This window comes from Lepidochelys olivacea, assembly GCF_965140295.1.
Source record: "Lepidochelys olivacea isolate rLepOli2 genome assembly, chromosome: 17".
NCBI lineage: Eukaryota > Metazoa > Chordata > Testudines > Cheloniidae > Lepidochelys > Lepidochelys olivacea.
Window position 1 is genome coordinate 493,637 of NC_140427.1, and position 18,384 is coordinate 512,020.

Consider the following 18,384-nt stretch of genomic DNA (forward strand, 5'->3'; position numbering starts at 1 on the left):
TTCCTCTAACCATACGGATACCTCCCCAGATCAGCACATCGGATGCAAACTTACAAGCTCTTGATTTTGGATTCACGTGGCTGAGAGTCCACACAATCTGCACTCTCATCTTCATCACTAGGGTGCAAAAGAGAAGAGAACTGGTAAGTCAGAAACCCTCTGATCTGCTCACTTACGCTTCATACCATACCAGTAGAAAGGAGAATGCCAGATCCCTCTACCCAAACCACAAATGATACGCATATGGGGGAGAGGAGGGCAATAGCCCTATCACACAAATCATCATGGGAATCCTGCCCAGCTCACAGGATACCCTAAGCCAGATTCAGCTCCAGAAGGGTTTGATTTCTGGAAGCTGTTCCCTAGAAAAGCCCCCAGTGTGTCCAGCATCGGACACTGCCTTGTGGATGCAGTGCAGAACTGAGGCCCTGACCACGTGTGCCCAGTGCAGATCCCAGGGCACTCTGCAAGAGTAAAGGTGTTGGATGTGATCCAGGATCCTGGCCAAGTTCCAAAGAGCAATCACCTTCTCCCTCCTCCCTCCCACGTGTTCAGCTGGACAAGGATTCTCCTTCATTTTCTGCCCTAAACTGGTGGGCAGGGCTGCTATGTGACTATTAAATAGCTACTGCAGTCACAGTATTTGAAAAAACTAGAGAAGATATCCTGGGTCCCACCCAGTCCATTTCTTGGAGCCAGGGCAGGATTGTTTCCTACAGTCTAGGGCAGAGGTGGGCAAACTATGGCCTGCAGGCCACATCCAGCCCGCGGGACTGTCCTGCCTGGCCCCTTAGCTCCCGGCCGGGGAGGCTAGTCCCCGGCCCCTCCCCTGCTGTCTCCCTTCCCCCACAGCCACACGAGCAGTGCTGCTTGCACCCACTCACCTCCCAGGTTTTCCAACAAGCCTGTCCTGCCGCTTTGAGCAGCATGGTAAGGGGGCAGGAGGTCCCGGGGGGCAGAGGGGGTTGGACAGGGGGTGGGGTCCCCGGAGGGGGCGGTCAGGGGACAAGAAATGGGGGGGTGGTGGTGGATGGATCAAGGGTCCCGGATGTGGCTAGGGGTCAGGGCAGTCAGGGGACAAGGAGCAGGGGGGGTTGGATGGGTGGGGAGCTCTGAGGGAGGTAGTCAGGGGGCAGGAAGTGGGAGGGGGCGGATAGGGGGCGGGGCCAGGCTGTTTGCAGGGCATAGCCTTCCCTACCTGGCCCTCCATACCATTTCGCACCCAGATGTGACCCTCAGGCCAAAAAGTTTGCCCACCCCTGGTCTAGGGTCTCTAGCAACAGAGCTTCCACTGCCTCTCCTGGAGGACCATGGCAGAGCCCAATGCTTCTCATTGACCGGGACGTTCTTCTTGCCATTAAGCCTATGTTTTTTCCCCTTTATTATTTTTCTCCCCTGATTCCTAGCTACTCCATCTTCTACCACCCCAAACAATCCACAGAAGTTCATCAGGGATGGGAAAAGTCAGGAGCTGCTCTTTCCTTACTCCAGGTGATCTTTCAAAATGAACAGTCAGCAGCACCATTGTTCCACTCTCAGCAATGGCTGCATGTTAGTGGTGGGTACGGAAATTCTTTTCCAAAATTTCATACAGAATCACAATTTACACTCAGCACAATTACGCTCAGTGCTCTTCACCTACAAAGCACTTTGCAAACGTTAAAACTTCATCTCCTGAGTGCCTCCGACAGCAAAGCACTTTCAGACTCTTCAGCGTTCACGTTGCTGTATAGATGTATGACAGTGATGGTCACAATGTTTTTATTTTTTAAATATTTAAACACATGTAAGCAAATGAGCCAGACACTGTAGCCCAGAGGGCCAGCTTACCTGTATTATATTCATTGCTTTGTTATCCTGCTTTATTATATTTAGTAGTAATGCAAGGAACCTACAGGCTTTTATCCTCTAAGATTTGGCTTTACTGGATAGTGTGAGGCTTGAGCCCTATAACCTTTGGTATAGATAAACTTAACTAACTCATAAGTTACAGGAAACTGAAAGTAGCACGCAAGAGGGAATTTTGTCCAGAATACGGACACCAGCCACCCACAGAACATAGCTGACACCAGCACAGAACATCAGCATCCAGAAGATTCTGAACAGAACCTCCAACCACAAAGGTGCCATGACAGCAAACTGATGTGTATGCTAATAGGGTAACATCATACATATACTAACCTATAAAAAAAGGACACCTTAAGGGAGGAAATACAAATAAGGACCTCTACTGAATATGCACTGGACGTGACAGCATGAGCATAACCTACTGTAAAAGTAACATCCCAGGGGCAGCAGATGGGCTGGAGAGATGTAGACCTTGGGAGGGGACAGAATGATGGCCACTGGGGAAGATGAGGATGATGACAGTGATGAGAAAGATAATGGTTAACATTCCAGAGTGTAAGTATGGCTGTCCAAATGTACTTTCTGTATTATCTCTCTCTGCCTTGTTGAGTTTAAGTGTGTGTATAACTTTGCTAAATTTTTAATAAATTATATATTTGTAAATATATAGAGAGCGTTCCTATCGTGTGAGTGTTGCACCTGTGCACATCGGGGTTCCCAAATTATATGATAATTACTAGGCCTGATCTTGGGACAACAACCTGTTAATCCTCACATTACAATTATACGCACCCAACTTTGGGTCAGAATACAACACACACATTCCTCCACAGGCACAGCTTTGCATTTTCAGCACCTGGGCAGTTTGGCTCTAGGGTGACTAAAAGGGCCTTCCCATGATCGCTGTGACACTAATGGCAAAGGGGTCCTATTCAGGGCTCACCCCAGAGCAGAAGCCAGTGTCCTCTCAGTCCCCAATACTTTCTTCTAACCACTCCACACAAACACACACACACACACAGCTTTCTACTAGCTGAGCCAGCTGAACAGTAAGTGACTCCAGGTAGTGAGGGACTGGGCCTTGGACTGCCCCATGATGGCAGGTAAAGCACCAGAGTACCTCCTTCCTTGGTGAGCTGGAGAAATTCTGAAGAAATTTCTTACCATTGTTAGTGTTACACTAGCAGGTGAGATGCCATCTCTTGCCCAGGCTGCAGGCATTAGCTAAGGACTGACAACAACCTCATACCTGGAGACCAGATCAGGTCACCTATATGTTAGTTGTGCTCCAAATAGGGATTAGTTTTATAAGAATGTATTTAGTTTAGACTCTATGAAATGCTTGTATGTTGCTTCATGTATTATTCTCACTTATAGTATCTATAGCCCCTGTTGTAAAGGTAATATTTAATTCCGTAACTAAAAATGTTTGCTCTGAAACTGTAAACCCCCCCAGTCAGGAGAGAAACGTTAGCAACTGAAATACTAGTTTGCCGCATGAGGTGTTATCTCCAGCCCAACAAAAGAAGGCCCATAGCATAGATACCAGACAAACCATGGTGGACCATCAGAGGATAAAAGACTTTGTTGATTGTTCCCCCACACTCATGAAGGGGAGACAAACTCTCCCCATCCTGTTGAACTCTGCAGGACAGGAACAAAAATCCCTGACAAAAAGAAATTCCATTTTTTGGCTGTTTGAACTCTGAAGGGCCAGAGATCTAAACTAAAGCCAGAGATCCCCAGAGGCTGCCACCTGGGTCTGCCTGGAAAGACACTTTGAAAAGAGATCACTACAACTCTGTCATTCTTAGGATTTAGATGGTAACTCATTTGTATGTATAAATTTGCTTGTTTTAACCTGTAAATAACTCTCCTTTTTTCTTGTTAATAAGCCTTTAGATAGTTTATTACAACACTATAGGCGTTGTCTTTGGGATAGAATCAAGAGTACCAGTTGATCTTGGTAAGTGACTGGTCTCTCAGGATTGGAAGCAACATAAACATGGTGTGATTTTTGGTGTAAGTGACCATTTACCACTAAGTCCAGTTTGTCTGGATGGCAAGATCGACTGGAGAGGGTAAAGGGACTGTCTATGACTCCACAGTAAGACTTTTAAGGTGATCCAGTTCATCGGTGCGTCCGATGAAGTGAGCTGTAGCTCACGAAAGCTTATGCTCAAATAAATTTGTTAGTCTCTAAGGTGCCACAAATAATCCTTTTCTTTTTGCAGTTCACATTTGTTACTGGCTTGGTAAAACTGCACTATAGAACACACCACCAGTTCGGGGTGTCTGCCCTGATATAGGCGCTCTCAGTCATGAACCATTCCAGACAGCATGATAGTTGGCACCAATTCTGCTTCCCTGGAGTCAGCTCTGCAGGGTGCCGTACTGTAAATGGGCCTCTGTATGCAACAATGAGTGTTGCTCTGTGCAGGGTTCAATCACACAGTGCTGAAAATGTCAGCAGCTCAGCTGCACCGGGCCTCGCACTGCTACTAGCAGGGCCCAATACAGCATCATGGGGGTCCGTAGGAGTAGGAAAGGATAACTGTCAGATGGCTAGTGATGGGCACCACCACTGGGGTTCTCAGCAGCATCCACACTTGAAAATCCCACTCTCAGTGACTGTTTCAGAGGTCTACACTGACAGCAAAGGTAGACATCTAGCTGGCACAGCTCACCCTGGCAGTGAAGAGGGGACAGCATTGGCTTCAGCACTCACTAACCACCAGAGTACAAGTGCAGAGAGGAGCCTGGGTATGTACTCTGGTTGCTAGCTTGCGCTATCACATCTTCACTACTGTTTTAACACCTGTTAGCTAGATCAAAGCTGGGGTGGGGGAAGATGCCTATCTGTATTACAATCACACCCTCACTTGCAGCATGAGGGTACCTTTAAGGGCTAAGTCTCCTTGCTTTTCAGTGGGACTTTGACTCAGGTCCCACTGAAAGCCAATGAAACTTATGCCTTTGGGCTCTTCTGAAAATCCTGCTGTTCTCCCTATGGCACACTAGGAGGGTGGGTACAGATGGCTCACAGGCATTTGTTTAGTTAACATGGGCCACCTGGCTTCTCCAGAAGTAGACAAAGTAACAAGGCACGGTAAAGGCCAGTGCTGAGTGTAGGGAAAAGACACCATGCTCCCTACTGCCAGCAAGCAGAGAACAAGAAAATGCAAACCGTCAGACAAACAGATTCCCAACCCTTGGAAATCACCAGCTAGCACATAAAGTGTGCAAGATGGCAGACAGCCATTGATGAGATTGCTTGTGTGTGTGTCTGGCACAAAAGGGACACAGTGGAAAGAAGCATTAAGGGAGCTTTTCCAGTCAGCCAGACAGAACACTGCAACATCCATTCATGCAACTGTCCCCACTTATTCTGCTACTCATTCTGCTACTCATCACCCAAACCTGCTTTAAACAAGATGAACTGGAGTCTGGTGACCTCAAGAGGCGTTAATCAGCCACACCAAGGCATCCCCAGAGAAAAGAGGAGTCCACTTTAGCCCTTCGCAGGGCTGCCCAGCTACACAGGGCACCGCAGACCCTGGAAGCAATTAGGGGAAGGGTGGAGGCTTGGCTATAGGACACTGAGAATTCACATGCTCAAGCTTCATAGATGGGCCTTCCTCTTCCACATTCATCATCACCCAAAGCTGCTCATGCTTTGGGCTGGCCTAGCCCCACCCTGCTGGATGTAACTATGAGGCAGAGGATTCTATCAAGGCTGGGATTTCCCCACGGTCAGGAATGGCCTCTTCTGCACTTAACAGCAGGAATGACACTAATGGCAATGGGGTCCTATTCACCCACCTCAGCTGCAGGGAGCTGGGAAGAGGGACACAGAGTCAGCACCTAGTTACTTGGAAAACTCTGTGCTTCGTAAATACTCCAAGACACAAGTCCTGCCCCCAGGCTCTTACAGTCATAAGATAACATAAGAGTGGCCCCACTGGATCAGACCAAAGGTCCATCTAGCCCAGTATCCTGTCTTCCAACAGCAGCCAGTGCCAGGTGTCCCAGAAGGAATGAACAGAACGGGTAATCAAGTGATCCATCCCCGTTGCTCATTCCCAACTTCTGGCAAACAGAGGCTAAGGGCACCATTCCTGCCCATCCTGGCTAATAGCCATTCATGGACCTGTCCTCCATGAATTTATCTAGTTCTTTTTTGAACCCTGTTATGGTCTTGGCCTTCATAACATCTGGCAAGGAGTTCCACGAGTTGACTGTGCACTGTGTGAAGAAATACTTCCTTTTGTTTGTTTTAAACCTGCTGCCTATTAGTTTCATTTGGTGACCCCTAGTTCTCGTGTTATGAGAAGCAGTAAACAATACTTCCTTATTTATTTTCTCTACACCAGTCATGATTTTATAGACCTCAATCATATCTCCCCTCAGCCATCTCTTTTCCAAGCGGAAAAGTCCCAGTCTCTCTCCTCATACGGAAGCCATTCCATACCCCTAATAATTTTCGTTGCCCTTTTCCAATTCCAGTATATTTTTCTGAGATGGGGCAACCACATCCGCACACAGTATGCAAGATGTGGGCGTACCACGGATTTATACAGAGGCAACATGATATTTTCTGTCCTATTATCTATCTTCTTCTTAATTATTCCCAGCATTCTGTTAGCCTTTTTGACTGTCACTGCACATTGAGTGGATGTTTTCAGAGAACTATCCACAGTGACTCGAAGATCTCTTTCTTGAGTGGTAAAAGCTAATTTAGACCCCATCATTTTATATGTATAGTTGGGATTATGCTTTCTAACGTGCATTACTTTGCATTTATCAACATTAAATTTAATCTGCCATTTTGTTGCACAGTCACCCAGTTTTGAGAAATCCTTTTGTAGCTCTTCGCAGTCTGCCTGGGTCTTAACTATCTTTAGTACTTTTGTATTATCTGCAAATTTTGTTTACCCCTTTTTCCAGATCATTTATGAATATGTTGAATAAGACTGGTCCCAGAACAGACCCCTGGTGGACACCACTATTTACTTCTCTCCATTCTGAAAACTGACCATTTTATACCTACCTTTTCTTTCCTATCTTTTAACCAGATACCAATCTATGAGTGCACCTTCCCTCTTATCCTGTGGCAGCTTACTTTGCTTAAGAGCCTTTGGTGAGGGACCTTGTCAAAGGCTTTCTGAAAATCTAAGTGCACTATATCCACTGGATCCCCTTGGTACACATGCTTGTTGACCCCCTCAAAGAATTCTAGTAGATTGGTGAAGCATGACTTCCCTTTACTAAAACCATGTTGACTCTTCCTCAACAAATTCTGTTCATCTATATGTCTGACAATATTGTTCTTTATTATAGTTTCAACCAGTTTGCCTGGTACTGAAGTCAGGCTTGCAGGCCTGTAATTGCCAGAATCACCTCTGGAGCCCTTTTTAAAAATTTGGATCACATTAGCTATCCTCCAGTCATCTGGTACAGAAGCGGATTTAAATGATAGGTTACAGACTACGGTTAGTAGTTCTGCAATTTCAGATTTGAGTTTCTTCAGAACTCTTGGGTGAATACCATCTGGTCCCGGTGACTTATTGCTGTTTAATTTATCAATTTATTCCAAAACCTCCTCTAATGATACCTCAATCTTGGACAGTTCCTCAGATCTATCACCTAAATAGGATGTCTCAGTTCAGTCTACAGGGGGTAGAAAGCTCCCCTTCCCCCACTGGCCATGACAGTGCAGAGCCACAGAACAGAGAGGGAAGGGCTCTTTGCTAGTGGAGATAAGTGAGATAGGGGTGCTGCTGACACCAAGACCAGGCCTTGGCAGAAGGAAGATTAGCTCACACACTGCAGAGCACAGCTTCATGGTCAGCATAGGCAGGGACAGACTGCATCGTGCAGCCCTGCTCATGGGAGGGTCGGGCCAGGGCTCGCTCATGACAATGATCATAGCAATAGGGACAGCCGTGTATGCTAACTTGATGGGTAACAATCCCATTCAAAAAGTAACAGATCTAGCCACAGGCAGAGCTAGGGGCTAACCAAATCCCAGAGGCTGCAGAGATTAGGAACCAGCAGCCTGCCATACTCAGCCAAGACACAGGCTTTGGAGTCTACACTAGGTTTGTCAGGGCAGGTCAATAGCCCAGCCGCTGCTCTGGAGAAGCTGTTAGGGACACAGTCGTGTTAACCCTAGACCATTGTTTGCCCGCATAGGGCTCTGGAGGTAGCTGCTGCTGCCCTATTTATTAAAGGATAAGATTCTAACACTACAGGGGTGGCTAAGCAGGCTGCGGGGAAGGGTATGCATGCAGCCAGGACAACTTTCCTTCTTGCTTTGCCAGAGACCTGGCCAGAGCCAAACCCTCCCTCTGCACTCAGTCACGAGGGGACTCCCTCTAGACTTGCATTAGGGAAAGTCCCACTCACACTACAGTACCCCATGGTGAGTCTTCAGCAGGAAAAATGTGTTAACTTGCATTAAGAACACGAGGTAAATCCTACTAAAAGAGGAGGCAGCTTGTAGTTTTCACAGGAGTGCAGATGTTGATTTAAAGCCTAGGGGGGAGCCAGAGGTTGACCTTGACTTCTTAATTCAATGAGCACTATGAGCTGCTTTGTCTTTGCTAGGCTTTCACCTGTTAACTGGAGCTAGAACACACTTTCTCCCTGGTGAAGAGAAGACCTTCACCTGCACAGGCTCAGAGGCCTAACATGTAGGTTCCAGTGCTCCATGACAAACATTTGTTCCAGGGCACAGATAAGGGGGTAGGTAAGTCTCTGCTCCCAAAGATCTGGTCACCCACCGGGAGTCTAGTCCCCATGGGCACTATGATGCTTCCTTCCATCACATGCAGTTATGTTAGCTCCTCCCTTCACTTCTGTGGATCTCTCCCCCAAGCCAAGAGTCACCCCCCTGAAGCAGAGGGTAAGGGAACAGCAGTTATCAAAGCCCTGTAGAAAAGCTAGGACCATTTCAGATCTTTATTCAAGACAGCTTAAAAACCATTGAGCTGCATTCCACACATACCCCGGCCAGTCCGTTCTGGGGTGATGAGGACGCAGTCCACAGAGCAGGTCATGGAGCTCGAGTTATGTACAGTTTACAACAGGTAACCTTGAGTCGCTATGTACTTGCAGGAGTGGGTGCTACTCCTGTGAATCCTGCAGACCCTCCATGGAACGTCCCAGCTGCCATCTTCAATAGCAGCCCTCTGGACAGCTTCTGACAGCATCAGGCAGGACCCTGCTCATTGGCCAGTCCTTCCCCAGCACTTCTATCTGCCCCAGCCTTACACCCCCTTCACCAGACTCCACTGCAGCAGTGAGTGGTGTCCAACAGCCCTGCAGGCTGCATATGACCCGGTGACAATGAAACGTACTGAGTGCCCTGTGATTAGGAGTCCCCTGGTGCCCAGGCATGGGGATACCAGGGGCTCCTGTGCTACGCAGCAATGCTCCTCCTTGAGTCCCAGCTGGCACACGAGGCAGCACTGGAGGCCCTCCCCAGGCAGAGGCAGTTCTCTCCTTCCTTCTGAGCAGCAGGAGAGGTGTTGTACCATGGCCATCAGTGTCCATCCAGCTGTGGAATGAGCAGGAGCTACCCCAGCCCGAGCACCCAGGCCCCTGCAACCAGCTGCAGACTCACCTGCTCACTGGCTCCTCCACAGTCCCCAACATCTTGGCTCGGATTTTTCCCCGCTGTTTTTTGATGGTGGATTTCATGGTATCCAGCAGGAAGCTTGGGATTCGGTTGTCATTCAGCAGCTCCCTGGGGAAACAAACCAGCCAGTGCACAGAAGGGTTGAGACACACCCAGCTCCTCAGCCTCCTGGGAGCGGGCAAGGAACATCCCAAAAGTAAAAGGTACCTCCCCAGGACTCTCCGTCTTCAACAGAGATGGAAACAGTGACGCCCTCCCCTGAGAGGACCTCAATCCTGGCACAGAGGAATTAGATTCCAGACAGACCACACTGTAGGCCTCTCAGCCCAGGCAGAAAAAGATCACAAGGCAGGGTGAGATGAGACAGACTAGCACATCGCCCATCTCCGGGGAGCGAGGGGCAGCAGGGCAAGGTTGTAAGGACTCCAATCAGAGACCTTAACCTAGACCATCTACAGCCACACAATTCACCCCTGCCATGGGTGGGGGGTGAAGCATGTGAATCCACCTCAAGGGTACCCAACCCGCTGGGTGAAACAAAAGGGAAGGATCAATCCCTCCTCTCCCCCAGGGACCTGTGTCTAGTTGCCCAAGGTTACAACCATCTCAAGGCAGCCCTGCACTCAAATGCCAGTGCTGCAGATCAGAATCTTAGTAGATCTGGATGGCACAGATGCAGCTTACCATGGCCACAGGATCCCCTGCAGCAGGAGGAGAAGGTGTTTTGTTCTTTTTTGAACTGTCTGTGGTTCTGGTCACCCAGAAACATGCTCCCCCTTCCCTGTAATCAGGCTGCTCTAGGTATGCTGGATGGTGCCCTCTCCCACGCTCTGTGGTCCTACAACATCCCTAGAGGTGCTTGCTGTCTGTGGAGACTTCCCTACAGTCAGCGCCATGCCCCACAACCTCCAGTCTGATGCAGGGCTGTGGGCATGCCAGCTCCCTGCCTGCTGCAATGCTCACCGTTGGTAATAGGCCAGCTCCTCCTGCACCAAGAACAGACTGGTCTTGAGTTCATTCCGCTCCTGTAGGATTTGTTTCAACTCTTCTTTAGAGAAGCAGCTCACAGCAGAGTTCCTCCCCCAGTCCTGGTGCTGCAGCACCTCCCCAGATGCTGCTGCTCCATCCTAGGGATTCAAAGAGAGGGAAAAGCTGAGCAGACCCTGGAAAGACAGGTAAGTCAGTGTAAAGGCCCTGGCAGCCCCTCTTGCTACGAGCAGGGTACAAGCCAGGTGAGGAAGCTTGGTTAAGATGCCACAGGTTTCAGGGGAGATGCCACCGCTGACAAGACAGTCAGGTGCAGGTGGGAGAGCACATGCAAGACGAAGTCTCCTTCCCCGTGTGATCATTGGTTAGATATATAACTGGACTTCATTAGCTAGCTATATAATGGGGTCTAGTCTAAAGCTGGGATATTTTAAAGCTAAGGTTGTTTGGTTTTCCAGCACCTATCTAAAATGTAGAGAAACTCTAGTTGCAAAGTGGTCTCATGTGCATCACACCTAGCCATCAGGGATCTCTTGAAACACCCTCTCTGCCCCCTCTCCTTCACAAATACACACTGACAGCTTGAGATACAACAGACGCTGCTCTGGCAAGCACAGCTCTTCAGAGGTCAGGAGGATTCTTGCTCATTTCTTTGTATCGGAGGGTCTCAAGGATAAAGTCTACAGAGAGGCAGTGATGTGCATAACCACACAGCAATGCCATCTCATGTGAGAGCCATCTCATAAGGACACTGAACATGATCCTTTACGGTTTACATCTTTCTGAAGACAATGAAATCCAGTGGGGGCACAGGGAGAGCAGAGGGGAGTTCACCTTATTCTGCTGCATCACAAGCCTGTCCCAATAAGGCCCCACTCCCTTTCCCGAGGGGCAGGAAAGGTGACAATTCAGTCCAAGGCAAAATGTTAATGAGAAGCTATTAATAGGGAAATTGATTAGCTCATAGAGGGCTAAATATTAACTCTAGGAAACCATTTCCACAACAGAGTTTAGACATGGTCTGCGATTCCCAAGATGATCACTGATGCCTCTTAAAGATAGGTGTGTTTGTTTCCCTCCAGCACCCTAGGATATTATCAGATTTTAATGCTTTTTCAGTTTCTCCAGAATTCTTGGGTATGAGCCATCTGGGGCCTGGTGACTTGTCCTTAACTGCATCAATTTGTTCCAGTAGTTCTTTTGATACATAGGGATCTGATAGCACCTCTACTTTATTACCTGAAAAGAATAGGTCTGGAGCAGATATCTTGCCAGCATCCTCTGTGGTGGGGACTAAAGCAAACAAGTCACTTTATCACTGCACTTAACTTCTCCTTTTACTACTAAAGCAAACAAGTCACTTTATCACTGCACTTAACTTTTCCTTTTACTCCCTGCTAAAGCAGCAGACCCACTGATTCTCTCAGGCTTCCTGCCACCAACATCATGAAACAATCTTATCGGTCTTTGGCTAAGCCCTTAAGTTTAGAGACTTAGAACAATGATCACTCTGACACATCCTGACCCATTAGTGATTTACTGCAGCCTTATGCAGTGGCTAAAAGAGTTTATTCTGCACTAGAGTCCCTGTAGAGTGGATATTGCAGGGCTCTGACTCACTCACCATATTGAGCCTGGGGGATGCTCCAGATGCAGCCCTGGTCAGTCTGTCGATTTCTCTCTGATTTTCCAGCACCATGGTCTCCAAACCCTCCTTCTTCTCCAGAGCGCTCTTGAGCTGAACCTGGACCACAGCCAGTTTATGACGCAGGTCCTCATTCATGGACATGAAACGATTTAACTGCTCCTGCAGCTGAGAAACCAGATACAGGCAAGTGTGAGACAGCTGTGCATACAGCTGCAAGCTCTGCTCTCACACAGGGGGACACAAGTGTGTCCAAGGCCACACCCAGGAAAGGCAGAGAGGTATAGACATATATAGGTGCTCAGATACTACAGTGCTGGGGATGGTATAAGAATCTATATAAAAACAATCTGCTCTTATAGTAAAACACTTTGGCACATATTACAGGGGGACAACGGTGTGTGCAAGAACAGATCACATAGCATGGCTCCCCCACCCTCACAGCACTGGAATAAGCCAAAGGCACCCTGCCTCTTACCGCCTCTGTGTCATGGTTCTTGCAGACTATCTCGTGGGCTTGGGCACGAATCTCATCCCTCTGCTTGTCCACCACCTCCTTCAACCGCAGCATCACTTCTCTCTCCTTCCGTAAGGTACTGTCTAAAACCCAACAACAAGAGAACAGGCATCAGTTGCAGCTCTGCCCTCCTGCTGAGCTCCATGTTTACAGACATGGCTACTCTAGAAAGTTTCACAGAACCCCCCTCCAGCACCATTGCTAACACTGTCTCAGCTGAACTGATGTTTGCAATGCTGGGAGCTCCAGAGTAAATGGGCTCCTGCCTCCCACAGCCATTTTATGGAGCACTGCTAGACAGGCTGCCGATAGGGTTAGATGACAAATTTATGAGAATGGCTGCTGAAGCCAGAGCCATCCACACTGGGGCTCCCAATGTGGCTAACCCCAGTGAGACTGAGCCAGGGCTCACTACCAGGGGAGTCTGCAAGGTCCTTTACTGAAGGTGAGGCCGTAGTATCTGCTGCTGGAGTAATTCACAGATTAAGGCCAGAAGGGACCATTATGGTCATTTGGTCTTACCCTTCCGCATAACACAGGCCAAAGCACTGTAAACCCCCTCCTTATGAAGAAGCCAGACTGCCCCCACACCATGCCTCATCACCCAGTGGAGGCAGAAGTCACTTTATAATTTACTCAGGCACCAGTGAAAGATGGCAGCTGAACTGTAACCACAGCCTAAGCAACTCCTTCCTCTCCCCCTTCAGGGGAGGACATTACTGGCATTGCCCCCACTTAAATAACCAACTTATAGAATCTAGAGATCACAGAGACTCTCAGATCACCCACTCCCAGGGTATATACCTTCTTGGTATTATCCAAATGTTTCCCCCTTTATTTCCTCCCATTGCTCCTTGCACTACCCTCACACCACCCTGAATGCCTCCTCCCTGGTGCACCCCCATGTTACATGGATCTAACTCCCAACGGGCCCTTCTAGTTCCCCGCCACTTAGTTGGTCCTCTCCTAGCTACTTCTTTCTCACCCACTGTATCTTTCTTACACTGGGGTAGTCAGCAGAGAACATGCCCTTCTACACTCCACCTGGATATGCAGAGCAGGACCATCGCCTCCCTCCTCCATGACAGGCCAGGCAACACTACACTCACCATTCTTCTGCCATGTCACATTGCCAACTCCTTCCTGACCCTAACCAGGCAGGTAGACAGCAGGGACTGACACCACTGAGGCTTCCTGCTTATTTATATGTTAAAGGCTCCCAACTGTGTAAGCGCCAGCCCATATAACATCTCCCCCTCACAGTTACCCTTGTCCTCCCTGTTTTTTTAAACACACTTATTACTTCTTTAAGCTGTTAGATCTTTGGAGCAGGAACCATCTTTTACTATTCATCCAGATATAGTGGAGTCTTAATCCAATTGACTCCCACAACCTCCAATTTGATAGTAACAACCACCACCTCTGACTCTAATTTCAAGTGCATTGCAGTAGAGAAGCAGGTCCTCTGCTAAGTCACACTAGTGGCTGCTTCCTCTTGTACTATGACTATTTCTTCTTTTTACTTACAATTTTAAGAGTTGGTTAGTTTAGATTCTGACTTATTCATCAATTACTAGACTCCCTGGTCACACAAAGTGTGGCTTTACCAAAGGAAATACAGTCAACCACCGACACTGAAAGATGCAACTGAAACAAACAAGCTAGTATGCACGAGTGTAAAATTCCCAAACAGTAGCTGAAGTTTTCTTGGGCAAAGGACAATAGTCCAGGAGTACATTCAGTGCATAGCTACTACAGTGATTGGTGCTCTGGAGCTGCCCATGACAGAGGGACACTCATCCTGAATTTAACATGTCTAATCCTAAGGGTATGTCTACACTGCGAAGTTGTGGACAAAACTTCTGTCTTTCATGGGTACTTTAAAAAGCCCCCCTCCCCCCCCACAAAAGACAAAAGTTTTGCCGACGCAAGTGGCAGTGTGAACGCAGCTTTGTCAGCAGGAGTGATCTCCTGACAACAAAGAACGCTGCTCGCAGAGCTGAAAGTATTTGTCGGCAAAAGTGGCGACAAAGTACCGACAAAGAGTGTTTACACATGCTGACTTTTAGCGATAAGGTTGTGTCGACACAGCCTTGTCGCTAAAAGCTGCGTGGTGTAGACAAGCCCCAAGGAGGATTTGGCGTGAATACCTCAATTAGGGAAAAGGTAGAAGTAGCTCCAACCTCTGACTAGAAACCACTTCCCCAAAGAGCAGGCAGAACGGGTTTTGGAACAAGACATGAAAGGGACAGGTTGGGGCATGTTTTAAAATACAAGTTTTACATTTGTAAAAGACAGCCAGATTCACACAACCAGCTCCCTGAATAACTTAAGGGGAAGAAGGTCTTGTGGTTGAGGCACCAGTTGGGACTCTGCAGACTTAGGTTCTGCTCTCAAGCTCTGCTGCATGCTTTCTGTACAATGACAACTTTAGTGTGGGTAAAAGGTGTGTTTAGTAAGAGATCTTACAACCCATGCACCACTGCAAGCACCTCTGGGAGCCCTAATATATATAGACAAGGCTTGTAGTTAAACTTACTAGAAACTGCCCCGCCCTGCCCAGTTCAGAACTCCCCACTGCTGACAGCTGAACAAGGAGTATTTTTCCTAAGGTCCCTATTATAGACAGCATTACTCTGTGCCTCAGTTCTCCACCCATGAAGTGGGATAACACCACCCTGCCTCTGAGGCATTATGTGGACCCATTGAAAGTTTGCAGTTGCTCAGAAACCAGAGTTAAGCCTTTATGCAGATATAACCAGAGAATCCCAGTGGCCTGTAAGCCAGGGCACTAACTTGATTTCTGTAAGCAAGATAAGCATTCAGGTAACTACAGCTTCACCAGCGCAGAAGGAACATCACTGCACTCACTGGGCCGACTCCCAGCAGCACTGACAGGAGTGGGAGGGATTCAGCAGCAGCTCTCCACCCTCCTTCCCCAGGCACACCCACCTTCCTGGGGCTGGCTTTCTGCAAGCTGTGCCAGAAGCTTTTGGTTTTCTTCCTCCAGCTGGGCCAACCGGTTCTGGAGAACATGCTCCTTCCTCTGGGCTTCAGACAACTTCTGCTCCAGATCCTGAAGGGCAGACCCAGAGAGGTCAGCTCCCTCCCTATGCCACGCCAAACCTACAGTGCCTTTAGCTGATGGGGAAGCACTGGGGAGCACACTGCTCCCACGGCCGCTTTGCTCTGCGGCCAGACCGCCACCGCGGCGCAGCGGCCAGCCGAGCCCGGCGCAGCAAGCCCCACAGGCGGTCGCTGGGAGGCCCGGGGACTCGGGGAGAAGCCGGACTCTGCTCGCGGAGAACCACCAGGACTGGGGACTGGGCACTGGGCAGGGAGGGAGTCCCGGGCCTGGCGATCACCGGGCGACCCGCTGGCCGGGCCTGGCGGCAGCCGCCACGACACTGGGCTACATGGACCTTGGTCGGCCCCGCTCTCCCGTCGTTATGGCGGACACGACACCGGCCCGCTCCCGGGCCCAGAGCCCGGCCCGCTCCCGCCTCAGGCCCGCGCCGCGGCGCCCACCTCGGCCCCGGGCGCCGCCGCTTCCTCGCGCCGCCGCTCCCCGCGCGGGCTCCGCACCGTCCGCGGCGGCGTCTCGGCCGGGTCGCGGCCGCTGGCCTCGGCCTCGACCTCGGCCTCGGCCGGGCCCGCCAGCGCCTCCAGCCACTCCAGCAGCCGCACCACCTGCGGCACCAGCCCGGCCACCGCCTCCGGCCCGAAGCGCCCCGAGAGCCGCTGTAGCTCGGCCCCGAGCGCCCCGGCCATGCGGTACACGCGCTCCGGGGCCAGGCGGCCGGCGGGTGCCCGCCGCAGCGGCTCCTCCATGGCGCCGCGGCCGCCCCGGCCTCCAGCCGCCTTCAAGCCGCGGCGCCGCGCCCGCGCCCCGCGGGAGGGGAGGGGAGGAGGAGGGGCGGGGCGGGGCGGTGAGCCGAGCCGAGCCGAGCCGAGCCGGGGGCGAGGGGGAGTTTGCTCCCTCCGCCCAGGGCGCGTGGGGCGGAGCCGGGCGGCAGCGCGTCCCTCGCGCGGCCCTGAGGCGTTCGCGCCCTTCGCGCGCCAGCTCCGCCCGCAGCGGCCTCTCGTGCGTCCCGCCGCGCGCGGCGGCCCCCCCGGCAGGGGCTGGGGCCTCGCGGGCGCTGGCCCCGCGAAAGACGTTACCTCGCAGGCCGGGGCTGAGCGCGGCCCATTCCCGCCAGGGCGGTCGTGCCTGACCCTCTCCCCGTCACCCCACAGCGGCCCCGCCCCTTTTCCACAGGGGGGCAGGGCCCCAGCCGTCAGCGGCGGGGGGGCCCTTTCCAGGGGCAGCTGCGCCGTGCTCTCATCCCCGGAGGCCACTTCTTTCTGGAGCATCCTCCTCGCTGGGCATCGTGTCCCGCTCAGCTCCCTTCCGAAGCTGCTCCAACGACTCTTCTCCCAGCCCCAGCTGGGACCACCTCTTTCGCTGCCTCGCCTGGCTCCACAACAGACTGCCCCTGTCCGCTTTCAGGGGCCCTTCATAGCAAATCCCACCCCATCGCTTCTCGTTCCCTAAAGCGCCGACACGGTTTGCCTCTGACCAGGCCTCTGCTTGCCTCTCACACTGCCCCACATTTGGGAGGATTGAGAATAAATGTGAAATTAAAGAATGAGTTTTCTTTACCACATATCCTCTTTATACCCAATTCAAGCAAAGGCCTTTCTTCTACTTGTTAGTCAGGGCCTGAAAATAATGAGTTACAAGACCAGAAGAATGGAGTAGGGAGGATGTCTGGTTTAAAAAATAATGAGATAAGGGAAAGTTTCTAAAACAATAGGGATGACTGCAGATGGTTTAATTTTAAAATAAGACAAAGAATCTAGTCTTAAAAAGCCAACATGGGCCTTCCCACCCCAGAGTTATCTTTAAAGTAAAGCTTATGCAAACCCCAATATAAGGCAAACGCTATTGGTCAGCAGGAAGGAGGGGAAGAGGAAGAGGAAAGACTTTAGGAGAAAGGAGGTTGTAAATCTTATCTGGATTAAAATTGAAAATTAGAGTAAACTGTCTCAAATTAGTTAAGAGTGGTAATTGGCTATGACATAATTAGTTTGTAGAAGGGTACGAAGGATTTATGAATTTGAGGGTTCTTTGTCAGACCCAACCTACTCATGCTGGAGCACACTCGGGTGAGATGGTTTGCCTGAAGTCTGGCTAATGTAAGTGTACAGATCACATGCTCACGAATACTTTCTCTGTATTGGATGTAGTGACTGCTGATTTTTTAGGAAGTTTAGAGTAATTGTATAAATATCATTCAGCCTTTGGATTTAATAAAGGAATTTATGGTTAAGTTAGTGTTGTGGTAATACCTTGCATAAATAATGCGAACACAGGAGCTCCCCCTAAATATCCATAACTCTACCTCACCATTATCCTCCTCCAAATCCCTCTTTAAAATTCGCCTTTGCTGGGATACTTACAAAAAAATTGACAACAGCTAAGTTCCTACTGTGCTGAGATCACATACTGTGCTGATCAATATGGTCTCAGTGTTTCCTTGTACTCCTGTCTGTCCCCATCTATTGTCTCATCTTTTACTTAATTGTAAACGCTTTGGGACAGGAATAGTTTCTCCCCCCTTCCCCCGTTTGCACAATGCCTAGCACAATGGATTCTAGGTCCATGACTAGGGCTCCTAGATGCTACAATACTTAACATTGCTTAACTTTGCACAATTAAGAATCTTTGCATGAGTGACTTCCAAGGTCACCAGAAATTGGTGG

General features: G+C 49.8%; 1 protein-coding gene across 4 annotated transcripts in view; it reads right to left on the reverse strand.

Moving 5' to 3' along the window:
• The window catches only part of RILP (Rab interacting lysosomal protein), a 21,630-nt gene extending 3,717 nt beyond the window's left edge, over positions 1-17,913 (reverse strand). For 2 of the 4 annotated variants that reach the window (XM_084650832.1, XM_084650829.1), the window contains exons 1-7: positions 16,168-16,524; positions 15,592-15,715; positions 12,601-12,722; positions 12,102-12,290; positions 10,454-10,617; positions 9,476-9,598; positions 55-117 (exon numbers count right to left, since the gene is read on the reverse strand). In XM_084650832.1, coding sequence (XP_084506958.1) covers positions 55-117; positions 9,476-9,598; positions 10,454-10,617; positions 12,102-12,290; positions 12,601-12,722; positions 15,592-15,715; positions 16,168-16,470 — 1,088 coding nt within the window. In that variant the 5' untranslated portion in view covers positions 16,471-16,524. Of the gene's footprint in view, positions 1-54; positions 118-9,475; positions 9,599-10,453; positions 10,618-12,101; positions 12,291-12,600; positions 12,723-15,591; positions 15,716-16,167; positions 16,525-16,800 lie in introns of those variants that run through there. The other 2 variants (XM_084650831.1, XM_084650830.1) reach the window with 2 other exon arrangements.
• Positions 17,914-18,384: the final 471 nt, after the last annotated feature.